Source organism: Geotrypetes seraphini, chromosome 10 (genome assembly GCF_902459505.1).
Source record: "Geotrypetes seraphini chromosome 10, aGeoSer1.1, whole genome shotgun sequence".
In the NCBI taxonomy this organism is placed as follows: Eukaryota; Metazoa; Chordata; class Amphibia; order Gymnophiona; family Dermophiidae; genus Geotrypetes; species Geotrypetes seraphini.
Window position 1 is genome coordinate 5,132,406 of NC_047093.1, and position 15,993 is coordinate 5,148,398.

Sequence of the window (15,993 nt, forward strand, 5' to 3'; positions counted from 1 at the left end):
ATAGCTGGTTTTAAGAAAGGTTTGGACAAGTTCCTGGAGGAAAAGTCCATAGTATGTTATTGAAAAAGACATGGGGGAAGCCTCTGCTTGCCCTGGATCGGAGCATGGAATGTTGCTACTCCTTGGGTTTCTAGAATCTTGTTACTCTCTGGGATTCCGGAATCTTGCTATTCTTTGAGATTCTGTATGGAATGTTGCTATTCTTTGGGATTCTAGAATCTTGTTACTCTCTGGGATTCCGGAATCTTGCTATTCTTTGAGATTCTGTATGGAATTTTGCTACTCTTTCGGATTCTAGAATCTTGTTACTCTCTGGGATTCCGGAATCTTGCTATTCTTTGAGATTCTGTATGGAATTTTGCTACTCTTTCGGATTCTAGAATCTTTTACTCTCTGGGATTCCGGAATCTTGCTATTCTTTGAGATTCTGTGTGGAATGTTGCTACTCCTTGGGTTTTGGCCAGGTACTAGTGACCTGGATTGGCCACCGCGAGAACGGGCTACTGAGCTTGCTGGACCATTGGTCTGACCCAGTAAGGCTATTCTTATGTTGTATTGTGATGAGATTCATAGATGTATGATTTTCTCCTTAAATTCCAATAAAAATTTATTGAAATAAAAAAAAAGAAAGAATGCCCCTAAATACCTTCTGAATTGCCAGTACTTGAGATTAACAAAGAACCCTTGGCATTGTACTGGGAGTATCGGCCACTAGTGGCATAGTAAGGGGGGCAGTCAGTCTTGGTGGGGGTCCTCTCCGACCCCCACTACTGTGCCCGTCTTCCCTTCCCCATATCTCTTTTTTTAAAATTTATTTATTTATAAATTTTTCAAATTATTTAACAAGCATATAATCTTGTACAGAAAAGTGTGATCAAGAAAACATATCATTAATTATTCTCAAACTTGAAAATAAACCAAAATTACATAAAAGGTAATAAAATTTCAACTTAATCCCACACTAGTCCTCAACATTGAATTCAAGATTAAGGAATTAGGAGTGAATATAATACAATAACAAATTAAACCAAATCACGTTAACTGTTGCTGAAAGAGAGCTTAAATTAATTATTGAGACACTGATGTTTCTCCTTTTTCAAGGCGCTTCATGGAGAGGAAGGCCGTCAAATGAGACAGTTCAAAGAAAATGTATTTAAGGGAATTATACCTGATTACACACTTACAGGGGTATCTAAGAAAAAATAATCCCCCTATCTGGGTCACACCTGCTTTTAATAATAAAAATTCCCTCCTTCTCTTTTGAGTTTCTCTCGAAACATCAGGAAAAGATTGAATATGGAAACCAAGGAAGTCTCTAGATCTATTTTTAAAGAAAAGTTTAAGGATCCAATCTCTGTCCGGAGCCAAAGCCACAGTCAGTAGGAGAGTGGCTGGACTAGCCACCTCTCTATCAGATTGTTCCAATAAAGCAGTAACATCCAAAGAATTTTCCTGTGGTTTTCCATCCTCGTCTTTTTTTTGAGAATCCTGATTTTTTTTATTAGGCAAATAATACACTCTTGACAATGGTGGCAGAGAATTCTCAGGAATTTTTAGGATTTCCAGAAAGTAACGTTTTCTCATTTCTCCTGGAGAAATTGACAAGACCTTTGGAAAATTAATCAAACGCAAATTGTTAAACCGACTATTATTTTCAAGTGCTTCTAATTTTCTTCTCATAGTAAGATTATCTTTCACAATTAAATCTTGGTTACTCTTAAACATTTTTAAGTCCTTCTTCCCTTCCCCATATCTCTTAACGCTCCCGGTTTGAGCAGCAAGTCCGACTTGCTGCTCGCGCCAGTGTCGGCTCTTCCTCTGACATCACTTCCTGGGCCCATCAAAGAAAGAGCTGACACTGGTACGAGCAGCAGGTCGGAGTTGCTGCTCGTACCAGGAATGTTAAAGAGCTACACGGGAAGGGAAGGGGTGGACGGGTGGTGGGGGTGGAGAAGAGGGCGGGGGAGGGGCGCCTCTCACCCTCATGACGCCACTTGTCCTGGAATTTTAACAGATGTGCTAAAGACAGATGCTTAAAGAGAGTAATTGTTTCAAACAGAAGAGAAATCCTGGAAAATGTTTTAATAACAATAGATGCTAGTTTTTAGAACAAGACTCAAACCTAGAAATGCAGACAAAGCCCTCCCCCTCCACTCTCTTGGCTCTCGTCTCCCCCACCTCACAACCAGACACACATTACTATTTATTATTTCTATAGCGCTGAAAGGCGTACGCAGCGCTGTACATTTGAGCATATAATAGGCAGTCCCTGCTCAGAAGCGCTTACAATCTAGTTTAGACAGGGTTGGGTTGGGGAGTGGGTCTAGGTATTCATTCATTCAGGTATCCCACATGTTCTCTCTGCTCTGGGAAATCCACACAGAAGCAGCTCTAAATCTAACTGTATAATCTGGATTCGGAAAAGTCTACCCCTGTTAGATCTACTTTTGATGCAACCTCCTGGTGATGATTGTGATTTCATAATTTTACTTCCTGCAGCTTGTCTGAGGCCTGAACCCAGGACCTCTCAGCACACCCACAAAAATACACTTTTAAGCACCAAGGATTACATTTGGGAACTCATCTTAGAGATGTAAAAAAGGAACGATGACAGTTCCCTACTGACTACATACAATCGAATCTAGACAAATCCAATGTTGTGCCTGAAAAGCCCCAAAACTGCTTCAGAAGCGCCTGACTCAGTACCTTCGAGTTCTGCTTGACTCTGCCCCAGAGAATGCATTTCTGCAGAATGGCAGCATGTTTAGAAAGCAGATTCCCTCCAAGTTGACAGGTGCAGCCTGGGATCATAACCTAACTTAACAACAGCCAGAGACTGGGGCAGCGCAGTATCCCGTTTCCTCAGAGGTCAATCCAGGTCACAAGTACCCTAGCAAAACCCCAAATCAAGTCAGTCTGCTGGGTCACCATATGTGTCAAGAGAACCTCTAGAGCAGGTGAAACTTGGCAAACATTTAATAGTGTCCTGTGTCGTAGCTTTACAAATAGCAATTTTCTCTTACAATAAATTGAAAACTTTTCACATTTCATCAGATATGTGTCTACTGTAGTGCCATCAGTAAGAGCCTTCAAATTTCACATCATTCAAAGAGCAAGCCCTAGGACAGAAAGCAGACCAGGATGTAGCTAGCAGAACACAGTATCAAGCATGAGTCACAGCGTAGAAAGTAAACCAGGCCACAGAATACAGGGAAGGAGCTGGGGCTGGTGAGAAAATGAGTCAGAGGAAGGAAGATGAGGGCTTGGGAGGAGGTGAGGACAGAGGATGGAAACGGGAGATCAGAAAGGGAGTGAAACACATGGAAAGGAGATGCTGGACACAGAATTTGGGAGAAGAATCATAGAAGGAAAGCAGAAGGTTAGAAAAAAGAAATGCCAAGACAACAGAGACCTGAAGGACTCATAGTACCTAATACTAACCACAGAAGGCTGATCAGGGCAGAGGGCTTTTCTGTACTGTATGTCAAGGATGGGTTTTGGCAGCTGAAGGCAAACAAACTTACTTTCTGGACTCCACCTGGAAGAGTTTGGTTGCTTTAGAAATCCCAGGAGCCCTACCAAAGGAATTAAAATGCACTTATGCTGGAATGGGGAGTTTTCTGGAGAAAGGAGGCTTCTCGGAGAGAGGGGTAACAGTGGCAGCCCATCCCCAGAGAATACAGGTGACTTGAGAAATCACAGGGAGATAACGTCATCCAGGAGTGGTTCTTCCTTCCCATCAAGAAAATGCCTTATTCTCCTTACAGCAGCTGCAGTTTCATTTTTAGGTTCACCAACTCGATATTTGCTGGGATCTTTTTCCTTCTACAACTTTCCAAGGGACGTGAGAAGAACAGACCCCACTGGGAACCCTGGGAGGCCCATGAGTTTCAACACTTTACTGAAGGCACAGAAGTTGCATTTTGGTGGTTTTGGACTACAGGTGGCATTGCCAATGGTTTTCCACTTCTAATATTTTTGATGATTTTTCCTCAGAAAACATATTTTCTCCTTTGAGTGAAAGATCCTCAGAACTAACACTGTTTCCCAACCAAGAATCTGTATTCCAGACACTGGAACGAGTTGTCAGGACTTAACAGCCCCTCTGAAGATGAATCCCTGGCCTTTTCAGGGAGTGCCCTGTAAAAAAGCTGACAGACGTAGACTATAAGTCCTGTGAGGCAGGGAATCACTTACTGCACCCAGCTATAAGTCACCTGGAGTCTGGTACACGGGCCCTGATATAAGATTTTAGACAAGGAATGCTTTATCGTTCTTACAGGATCTGCATCAGGCCAGTGCTCTGAATCTTAATGAATTCTAAGTAACAGCAAATGTCAAAACTCCATCCATTGGTTTGCTCTATACCTAGAATCCTCACTTTTATCTTATAAAACCATGATTTGGATAAATTCACCTTTTATTGAGGTTAAAAAATTCCATTCATGTTTTTATTCTACAGATGGGCTGGTGGACATCATAAGAACATAAGAACATAAGAACATAAGAAGCGCCATCTCCGGATCAGACCTTCGGTCCATCAAGTCCGGTGATCCGCACACGCGGAGGCCCTGCCAGGTATACACCTGGTTTATTTTATAGCCAACCATACTTTATATGCCTCTCTCAAGGAGATATGCATCTAGTTTGCTTTTGAAGCCTAGGACTGTCGATTCTGCAATAATCTCCCCTGGGAGAGTATTCCAGATGCCAACCACTCTCTGTGTGAAGCAGAACTTTCTGACATTAGTCCTGAACTTGTCCCCCCTTAGCTTCATTTCATGTCCTCTTGTCCGTGTCAAATTGGACAATGTAAATAATCTTCTCTGCTCTATTTTGTCGATTCCTTTCAGTATTTTGAAGGTCTCGATCATATCCCCCCGCAGTCTCCTTTTCTCAAGGGAGAACAATCCCAGTGTTTTAAGTCGATCCTCATATACCAGTTTCTCCATACCCTTCACTAGTTTGGTTGCTCGTCTCTGCACCCTCTCCAGCAGTTTTATATCCTTCTTTAGGTAGGGAGACCAATGTTGGACGCAGTATTCCAAGTGGGGTCTGACCATTGCCCTATAAAGCGGCATTATAACTTTCTCCGATCTACTCGAGATTCCTTTCTTTATCATGCCCAACATTCTATTTGCCTTCTTTGCCGCTGCCGCACATTGTGCTGACGGCTTCAGGGTCCTATCTATCAGTACACCCAGATCCCTTTCTTGTACACTTTTTCCCAGACTTGCACCTGACATTCTGTACTCATATTCCTTATTCTTACTGCCTAAATGCATTACCTTGCATTTCTCCACGTTGAACTTCATCTGCCATTTCTCCGCCCATTTTTCTAACCGACACAAATCGCTCTGGAGTTCCTCACTATCCTCCTGCGATCTGATTGCCCGGCAGAGTTTTGTGTCATCTGCAAACTTGATGATCTCACTGGATGTTCCGTTTTCCAAGTCATTTATATAAATATTAAAAAGGATCGGTCCAAGTACTGAGCCCTGGGGTACACCACTAGTCACTATCTCCCAGTCGGAGAACTTCCCATTAATGCCCACTCTCTGCTTCCTGTTATCCAGCCATTTGCCTATCCATCTTTGTATATCTCCCTCTATGCCATGGCTTTGTAGTTTCCTGAGAAGTCTTTCGTCATTCTACTGTCTGAAGAATTGTGGCAATATGAAACAGAAAGGAGCAACAGAGAGACTAATTAAAGGCCCAATAAGACAGATGGTCAGTAAGAACATAAGAATAGGCTTACTGGGTCAGCCCAATGGTCCATCAAACCCAGTAGCCCATTCTCATGGTGGCCAATCCAGGTCCTTAGTATCTGGCCAAAACCCAAAGAATAGCAACATTCCGTACAGAATCTCAAAGAATAGCAAGATTCCAGAATCCCAGAGAGTAACAAGATTCTAGAATCCCAAAGAGTAGCAACATTCCATACAGAATCTCAAAGAATAGCAAGATTCCGGAATCCCAGAGAGTAACAAGATTCTAGAATCCCAAAGATTAGCAACATTCCATACAGAATTTCAAAGAATAGCAAGATTCCGGAATCCCAGAGAGTAACAAGATTCTAGAATCCCAAAGAGTAGCAACATTCCATAGAGAATCTCAAAGAATAGCAAGATTCCGGAATCCCAGAGAGTGACAAGATTCTAGAATCCCAAAGAGTAGCAACATTCCATGCAGAATCTCAAAGAATAGCAAGATTCCGGAATCCCAGAGAGTAACAAGATTCTAGAATCTCAAAGAGTAGCAACATTCCATTTTACCGATCCAGGGCCAAGCAGTGGCTTTCCCCATGTCTTTCTCAATAACAGACTATGGACTTTTCCAAACCTTTCTTAAAACCAGCTACGCTATCCGCTCTTACCACATCCTCTGACAACGCGTTTCAGAGCTTAACTATTCTATAAGTGAAAAAATATTTCCTTCTATTGGTTTTAAAAGTATTTCCTTATAACTTCATCGAGTGTCTCCTAGTCTTTGTAATTTTTGACAGAGAGAAAATTCGATCCACTTGTACCCGTTCTACTCCACTCAGGATTTTATAGACTTCAATCAGAAAGAGACTGTAGAAATTAACCTGGAAAGTGAAGGATGAGGACAAGGAAGAGATGTTGATATGATTGGCCAAACTCATACAAAGTGTGATCTGAAGAGGTTGGTGAAGAAGGAAATTCAGAAAGTCATGGTGTGAATGAACGTGAAGCTTTCTGTTTATTCCCGAAATGAAAATCCTCTGATGCATTATCACCCTTACAGAGATACCAGCCCACTCAGCATTCTCTTCTCCTGAAAGTCAGTGTATGCTTAAATAAGAACAGGAAATAGAGTATGAGAGATGATGGAGTCAACTGAGAGTGGTCAACACATGAACTTCATTCAAGCTTCAACTTGGAAGGCCTTTCTCTCCTAAAAGCATCAAAAAACCTGTTTGTTCCTCCCCCTTCTATAATTGTCATCCCAAGGAAAAGGAAATGAGCTGACCCCTCAGACACACAACTTTACAGAGACACCTGAAAGATACCAAAATGTGAGCATAATCCTTACAAATAGGATGGAATTTGTCCCCTATGCAAAGACCTCTAGTTCATGGTTTTATAACTAACTGGAGTTCCGCTGCAGGACTGGACACTTGATACCCCGTCCTTCACTGTTCAACTCAGACTCAGACAGCAAACCAAACCAAGACCCCTATACAGTTACTACGCATTTTGTTATTTATGACTGGATCGGCAAAAATCATTCAGGGCAGAGGAGAAGGTTGTGAGGCACCTGACCCTTACACCAGGAACAGGAAATGCTTGTGAACATGTGACCAAGCTGTCTTAGACATGTCAGAGTCAGAGAGAGATTACAGAGAAGTCATAAAGAACCCAAATATACCATTTTTAAAGAATCTTTGAAGTCTATGGGTCACGGCAACCTATTAATTATAGCCAATGCTGAATGGCTGTTTAAAAGGAGTGAGAGAACGGAGCCAGGATCATTGGCCTCAGGCCTGATGCCTTCACTGGGAGGAGCACTAGAATTAACATGGTGTTAGGAACACAGAGCAGACATTTGGAGGGTGGGGGGGGAGGATACTGGTGTATTGCCTTTTCTGAACATGTGTGTTAATCTGATGACCTATCCACTATTGCTACATTTAATAATGAAGTCTGGAAGAAGATAAATGCTTCCTACTGGAGGCTCTATAGTGGAATCTGGAAATATCTGGGGTGCCTGAAGTGTGGATGCAGGGGGGGGGAGGAAGCTGGGTTGTGCACAAGACTTTCTGGTCAGACACTTTCAGGGTATAGATAGAGGATTACTGTACAGGTTTTCGACCTGATGGGCCGCCGCGTGAGCGGACTGCTGGGCATGATGGACCTCTGGTCTGACCCAGCAGAGGTACTTCTTATGTACGCAGAGTGGATGGACTAATCTTATCTGCTAAAAGCCATGTTATTTTCAGAAGTTTAGCCACTGCACTAGAAATACCACTTAGTCTATTGAATTTCTTATATATCATCTGTAAGCCTGATAGAGGGAGGTGGTGGTACGGGATTTGATATTCCGCCTTTTTCTGATGCAACCAAAGTGGTTGACATTTATTATATGCCAGTATTTCTCTGTCCCTAGTGGATCACAATCTAAGTTTGTACTTGGAGCAATGGAGAGGTAAGTGATTGACTTACCCAGGGTCACAAGGAGCCAAAGTGGAACCAGTGGCGGCTCCTGCGCCCTCCTCTCCACGGCCCCGCTCCTTCACCCACCATTCCACACTCCCCCACTGCTCCTTCACCCCCCACTCCCCCACTCCACCCCCCCACTCCACCCCTCACTCCCCACTCCCCCACTCCACCCCCCCCACTCCACACTCATGCTCTCCCCTGTACTTCTAAATCTTTACCAGTGTGAGTGACTTTTCTCCAGCATACTCTTTGCGGCAGCATTGGATTTCCTTCTGATGTCACTTCCTGGCCCCGTGACCCAGAAGTGAGTCAGAGGGGAACCAGGCTGGTGTGAGCAACAGGCAGGAGAAGTTGCTTGCCTAGCAAAGATCTACAGAGGTAGGGGGGAGGGATGGCATAAGTGTGGTCTGTCTCCTCCCCCCCCCTCACTGAGTGGAACTGAACCCAGCTCCCCAGGTTCTCAGCCCACTGCACCAGGTATGCTGCTGCCTGAGGCAAGGGATGAGCTGGCATCCTCCCACACTCTTAGCATCCAAAATGGGGGTGGGGCAAGGGCTGTACCAACTAATAGGCAAGACTGGCCAACTGCCTATGGCAGCAGCTTCTTAGAGGGTAGTAGCTTCAGCAACACAGTAAATGACAGCAGAGCCTCACGCACTGCTTTTAGGCCCAGGTCACCCATGTTTAAAGCAAAACAATAGATCCTGCCAGACAAACTCAAAGAACCATATTTTAACCTGCAAAAACACAAAGGAGATATACGAGTATTTGTCTCGTATAATGCTCAAACAAGAAGCAAAATGAGAAAGAAAGAAAAGCTCAGTTTAACACTAATAAAATGTTTAACCTAATAAAATGAGTTACCATATTTTTCGCTCCATAAGATGCACCTGACCATAAGATGCACCCTTGCGACCTTAGAATTACAGGGTTCTAAGTGACAATTTTCGGATGACTTCCGGGTTCTATCTGACATGTGGATGTTACAACACTCACGAGGATTTAGTGCAACTTAACCGTTCCTTCATTTCATAAGAAATTACATGGTTCTATGGACAGAAATTAGTCTATGCATGGGATTACAAGGTTCTAACTGCGAGCCAACTTTCGGTACAGTTAGAACCATGTAATTCTAAGGTCACGCCCTAGATTTAGAAGAGGAAAAAAATATTCTGAACCACATTGTGCATCTGAACCCAGCCCCCTAGAAAAATAGACAAATATACTGCAGCAGACAGATTTTGATCACTAAATTGAAATCCTACCTTTGCTTGATGATTTCTGGTTGCACTAGATAGTTCTTTCTTTCTTTCCTTCCTTACTTCCTCAGGCCTAACAATTGTCTCTTTCTATTCCCTCCCTCTTTCCTTCCTTCCTATGTCTCGAGTTCTTGCCCCCTCCCCCTTACTGCCTTCCAGCCTTTGTCCTTCCTCCCTCCCGCACCAAAGCCTGCCTGCCTTCCTCCCTCCTGCATCGAAGCCTGTTTGCCTTCCTCCCTGCCGCGCCATTTCCTCTTCCCTGGTCCGCCGCTCGCCCACTGCTACCGCAACTCCACAAAGCCTGTCTTCCTCCCTGCTGCACCAATTCCTTTTCCAACAGGCACTGCCACCGCTGCAAAATGACCCCTCCCTCTCCTGGAATCAGACTTTTTAGCAGGTGCCATAAGGAGCACAATAAAACCCTTTACCAAACCCTGGTAAACCCCAACCTACCAACACCCCACTACCCCAAATAACCAGAGGCTCACCTCCCAGGCCGTGCCCCACCAGTGGCATTAGCACACCCACACCAAGCTACACACATACCCACATCACTGAACACACACACCCACACCCTGTCCTGAACTTGCCATAGAAACGGGCTGTTATGATCCTCAAGACCACACCGCAGGAACTGGAGCACTGCCGACGTCTCAGGAGCCTCAAGATCCCTCGACGGAAGTCCAAAAAGCCGGCTCCTCCAACCAAAATGAGGCTCCTGCACTCCTGGACCACAGCACATTCAACATGCACACCCAACGCCGCTGCCAACATGGCAAAGCGGCTGACTCCTGCGGCCACAACTCCATGAAGGGCCGGCGGCATGCAATCGGGCCCACAAGCCTTCCACCGATGTCAATTCTGACGTCAGAGATAAGGTCCAGGCCAGCGATTTGCTGGCATGGAACGTCTCTCCGATGTCAGAATTGAAGTCGGGGCAAGACTTGTGGGCCCGACTGCACGCTGCCGGCCCTTCTCTTCCTTTTCTGCGTCAGCGAGCAGGTATGAGGGCGGCGAGCAGCACCAGTGGCGACAAGCAGCAGCAGAATGCCTAGGGGGGGGGGCCTGGCCATGAGCAGCAACATGATGTCGGGGAAGGGGGGGGAAGAGGTGTATTCGCTCCATAAGACACACCCCTTTTTGGAGGTAGAAAAAGTGCGTCTTATGGAGCAAAAAAATACGATATATGGGAGAATATATTCTACCTCCCCACAACGTGCAGATCAGAACATGAACATTTCTCCAAGGAAGTCACCCTACAAAAAACATAAATCCTTTTCATGTTATCTGAGCAATTGCAACACAAAGCTCTCCACTATCAGGCACATTGTGAAATACAAAAGCTGAAAAGGGGCTGAATAAAGTACAAAGACATCTGCAATTAATATTTCCCAAAGCAATTAATACATTCCAAATAAAACACTTTACTTTCTCTTTGTTTTCGGGACTGTTTCACGTTCTATTACGCTGCTTCCAGTCACTTGTCTGCTTTCCTGTCTTTCTGCTGTTTCCAGTGGTTGTTGTCTCTTTTTCAATTCTCTCTCCTTCTGCCTTGTTCCCTCAATATACAGCATTTGTCCTTTTTAGCTCTTTCCTTCCTTTTTTTTGCCCTTGCCCCTCAAATTTCACTCTACTCCTTTCTACTTTTCACCTACCTATCAACTTTATCTCCTTCTCTCACCCCCTAGCTCTCCCATTTACCATTTTGCTCCTTCCCCAGCCTCCTATTCTCATCTCACGTTACAAGGCTTCAAAGAAGGTTTGGATAGGTTCCTAGAGGATAAAGGAATTGAGGGGTACAGATAGAAGTCGAGGTAGGTTATAGGGATAGTCTGGGACCACTGCTCAGGCAATGGGCCTGATGGGCCGCCACGGGAGCGGACCGCTGGGCGAGATGGACCTCTGGTCTGCCTCAGCGGAGGCAACTTCTTATGTTCTTATCTCTCTCCCTCCACCCATTTTCCCCCTCCACCAAGTCCATCTCTTCCTGACCCCCTTTCACCTCTTTTGCCATCTCTCCCTTTCCTGACCCCTCTGACCTTCCCCAAGGCCATCTCTCCTTAACCACCTTCTAGCCCCTCTGTCGTTCCCATCCATCATACAAATCTGACATCTCTTCCTCCCTCCCTCACCCCATGCGTGAGTCTCTCTTTCCCTCCTTTCCTCACTTGATTCCAACATCTCTCCCTTCTCCCACTCCCTTCCCAGAGTCCAATATCTATCTTCAGGTGGCACTGTTGCGGGAGCAGCATCTTGCTGTCAGCCCTATCTGCTGCATCCCTTCCCACCATCTATGGCTTTCACTCTTCTCCCCACAATCGGCATTTTTTCCTTGCTACTTCACCCCCCCCCCCAAGGAGAGTAGGTAGCCTAGATGCTGGGAAGAGGAGCAACAGAGAGGGCCGGTAGCAAGATACCATTCCTTCAAGAATGCCGCCTGAGGCCGCCCTTACTTTGAAGTGGCTATTTTTCTGTGCCAGTATTGCTCAAGATCACCAGGAGCTGTGGTGGGATTTCGATTCCTTGTTCTAAGCATGAAACTACTTCACCCAGTTCCAAGCCTCAGGTGTTGTCAGGGGCAGAAGCATTGACATTACTCACCCCAAACATTTGCCTCAGGTCAGGGTCTCGGAAGCGGAATGGGATATTGGAGACATGCAGTCGTTTGGGTTGTGATGTCTCGGTGCAGTCGGAAGCCATCAGCTGTTGACAGCAGTCTGTCTCTGCAGTTTCATCTGTCTGCTGGAAAACACATGTGTGAGTCAGCAACCAACATAACATGCAGATTACACAGACACAGGTGTAACACACAACACCAGGTCAGTAAGTCTGTGGGTCTCTGTATATAGAGCAGGAAAAAGCCCACGTCATCGACTCCTAATGCCTCTCACCTTAGGTTCTGCATCCCCAACTCTATATATCATGTCTGTCCAAGTTAGCTTGTAAGCTCTTCTGAGCAGGGACAGTCTATAAATGTCAAAATGTGCAGTGCAGCCCACGGCCGAGTCCACCTTCCACAGAGGCAGAAAAAATCCTTCTCTCTCTGTCCAAGACAGGGCTCAGCCAATCAAGCAATAAACAAGATCCAAAAGAGACCCGGAAAGGGAGAGGTTTACAGTTAGGAATTCTGTTCTGATTGCAGACATAACCCAGGGCACCTGACAGCAAATTACACACTGCTGCGATGAGTCCCTGCCCCACAGACTTACACTGCAAGGGTGTAAATGAGGCAGTGCAAAAAAGCCCAATTCAAAGATATCAAGCTCATAAAAGCATCCTAATGCATATAGACAATACGTACACAAGTATCGTCTTACTGGGCCGACCAAATGTCCATCAAGTCCAGTATTCTGTGTCTCATTACTACCCTGACGCAACCCCTGCGATGCACCTCACTCCTGCGCTGTGGAGACAGGCAGAGCCGAAACAACCAATAGCGTTATGCCATCGTCAAGATAGTTAACGCACAACGGAATGCTCTAGGGACGCTGAAATGAATTTCTGTAGTGATCCAGCTCAGACCTGTCCATGTGCAAAGTTTTTTTATGCTCTACATTCTTTTTACTTTTTCTTTTGTAAGTAGGACATATTATGGATTCTCCTAACTTTCCCTCACAAATTTTATTGTAATCTAACCTTACTGGTTTTTCCTTTAAATGGAACAGGGTTTGTTTTATTTTGGTTTTATATTAAATAAACTGAACTTGAACTTATATGTGAAGGGAGGGAGAGGCAGCAGGTGAGAAAGACTGAGGTAATTCTCATCTCCCCCAACGGTAAAATGGGTCGAAATTTTTCACATTCCTAGACTCCTCGGCTGTAGCAAGAAAGCAGAAGTAGAAATCAAAGAAGCCCTGCTATTTATCTCAACATTTATTCTTTAATCTTGGCTGGCAGCTTTTCATGCACAACATTCATAAAGTTTCCTGCCCCCTCTGTCCATCCTTTAGTCTCTCTTGAATCCTCATCGATCTCTGGGCCCTTTTGTCTCTGGGATTCTCCTGACTGTCCGAGTTTCCCTTCTCCCACCCCTCTCTGTTACCATCAGCCCTGTCAGAAATGCAGCTCTGTGATGCACCCACAGTTGAACCTCTAAGACCAGGGGGCTCCACGTACCGAAGTGCGAAGTGACTTTGTGTGAAGCTAGCACAAAACACCTGCAAATGCCAGAATGAAGTGTTCCTGCCTGGTGGGCACTGCAAAGCCACGTCACAGCAGTGCACTTTGCAACAGTGAAGATCTGCATAAAACAAGCCATGCCAAGGTTTATGCAAATTTTCCTTTAATGAGCTGCTTTGATGTAAAATCATGCAAAGCAGCTCATTAATGCCGTAAAAAGTGAAACCGGGGCATGGAAAAGGCAGCACCGGCCCAATTACAGCTCAAAAGCTGTCGTTCCTTTTTCAACTGCTGCCAGGAGATATAGGGCACTGGTTGTTCAGCTGCTGCCAAATTTAAAGGGCCCACTTACCCAAATAAGAGGTTCTCGATGCTCTCACTTAGGGGTACCTCTGATCCCAGATGGCCCAGTGGGCCCAACACAAGGCTAGAACGAAGCCTCACCCCTTCCAAAAGTTAAGGCCTGTCCCACACCAAGGGTCGAGAGAACAATAATCAGGAGTGATCCCCATCTGGTTCTGACCCGGCAGCTGCCCCTAGTAGTCCTGAGATACGACCAGTAGGGGTGCGATTGCTAGGGGTCATCAGTGCCATTTGAATGTGAGCGAGCTGCGGTCTCAGAAAGGTTTCGGTGGGGAGGGGGAACAGGGTGGGTCTTTACTTTCTGAAAGGATGAGATTTCGGGAAGGGCTGGAAACATCAGGTCCACTGGACCATCAGCCAGGGATTGGTAGAACCCCTGGGGGAGGGCATGGGGGGCTTCCATTTGGGCCAGTGGGTTCCTTAAATTTTGCAGAACATGCACATTTGCATTTCCTAGCTACTTTTTATGGAAATGAGTACTAACCAATTAACATTTTGGGGTGCTAGTACCTAGGCCCTAAGGAATTTAAAAAGGGTATGTTTCACTATCCATTTCTATAATTTAGAAGGATGTCAACAGTCACTTAAAAAAATTATGGTGTTATAATTCACAGACAGAAAGAGGGAGAAGAAAATCAGAAATGAGCATAGTGAGGAAGAGGACAGAAAATGGATAAAAAGGAAAGAAAGCCAGGGATATGCACTGTACAAGTAGTAAGTTTTGGATACTGTTTTGGGGTGTGACTGTACTGAGTACTGAGTGTTGTTTTGGAGGTGTGACTGTGTTTGGGTACTGGGTGTTGTTTTAGGGGAGTGACTGTGATGGATACTGAATGTTGTTTTAGGGGAGTGACTGTGTTGGGTACTGAATGTTGTTTTAGGGGTGTGACTGTGTTTGGGCACTGATTGTTGTTTTCGGATGTGACTGTGTTTGGTTACTGAGTGTTGTTTTAGGGGAGTGACTGTGTTGGGTACTGAATGTTGTTTTGGAGGTGTGACTGTGTTTGGGTACTGGGTGTTGTTTTAGGGGAGTGACTGTGATGGATACTGAATGTTGTTTTAGGGGAGTGACTGTGTTGGGTACTGAATGTTGTTTTAGGGGTGTGACTGTGTTTGGGCACTGATTGTTGTTTTCGGATGTGACTGTGTTTGGTTACTGAGTGTTGTTTTAGGGGTGTGACTGTGTTTGGGTACCGAGTGTTATTTTGGAGGTGTGACTGTGTTGGGTACTGAGTTTTGTTTTAGGGGAGTGACTGTGTTGGGTACTGAGTGTTGTTTTGGGAGTGTGACTGTTTGGGTACTGTGTTGTTTTAGGGGAATGACTGTGTTGAGTACTGAGTGTTGTTTTGGGAGTGTGACTGTGTTTGGGTACTGAGTGTTGTTTTAGGGGAGTGACTGTGTTTGGGTGCTGAGTGTTGTTTTGGGAGTGTGACTGTGTTTGGGTACTGAGTGTTGTTTTAGGGGAGTGACTGTGTTTGGGTACTGACTGTTGTTTTAGGGGAGTAACTGTGTTGGGTACTGAATGTTGTTTTAGGGGTGTGACTGTGTTTGGGCTGAGTGTTGTTTTGGGGTGTGACTGTGTTTGGGTACCGAGTGTTGTTTTAGGGGTGTGACTGTGTTTGGGCACTGATTGTTGTTTTCGGATGTGACTGTGTTTGGATATCGAGTGTTGTCTTAGGGGTGTGACTGTGTTTGGGTACCGAGTGTTGTTTTGGAGGTGTGACTGTGTTGGGTACTGAGTGTTGTTTTAGGGGAGTGACTGTGTTCAGTACTGAGTGTTGTTTTGGGAGTGTAACTGTGTTTGGGTATTGAGTGTTATTTTAGGGAGTGACTGTGTTTGGGTACTGAGTGTTGTTTTAGGAGAGTGACTGTGTTGGATACTGAGTGTTGTTTTCCGATGTGACTGTGTTTGGGCACCGAGGATTGTTTTCCGATGTGACTGTGTTTGGGCACCAAGGGTTGTTTTCGGATGTGACTGTTTGGGTACTGAGTGTTGTTTTAGGAGTGTGACTGTGTTTGGGTACCAAGTGTTGTTTTCCGGTGTGAATGTGTTGGGGTACTGAGTGTTG

General features: G+C 45.1%; 1 protein-coding gene across 3 annotated transcripts in view; it reads right to left on the minus strand.

Moving 5' to 3' along the window:
- RBFOX3 (RNA binding fox-1 homolog 3) overlaps positions 1 to 15,993 on the minus strand; it is a 143,739-nt gene that overhangs the window by 46,224 nt on the left and 81,522 nt on the right. For all 3 annotated transcript variants that reach the window (XM_033959861.1, XM_033959860.1, XM_033959859.1), the window contains exon 3: positions 12,044 to 12,184. In XM_033959861.1, the coding sequence (XP_033815752.1) occupies positions 12,044 to 12,184 (141 nt within the window). The remainder of the gene's footprint in view (positions 1 to 12,043; positions 12,185 to 15,993) is intronic.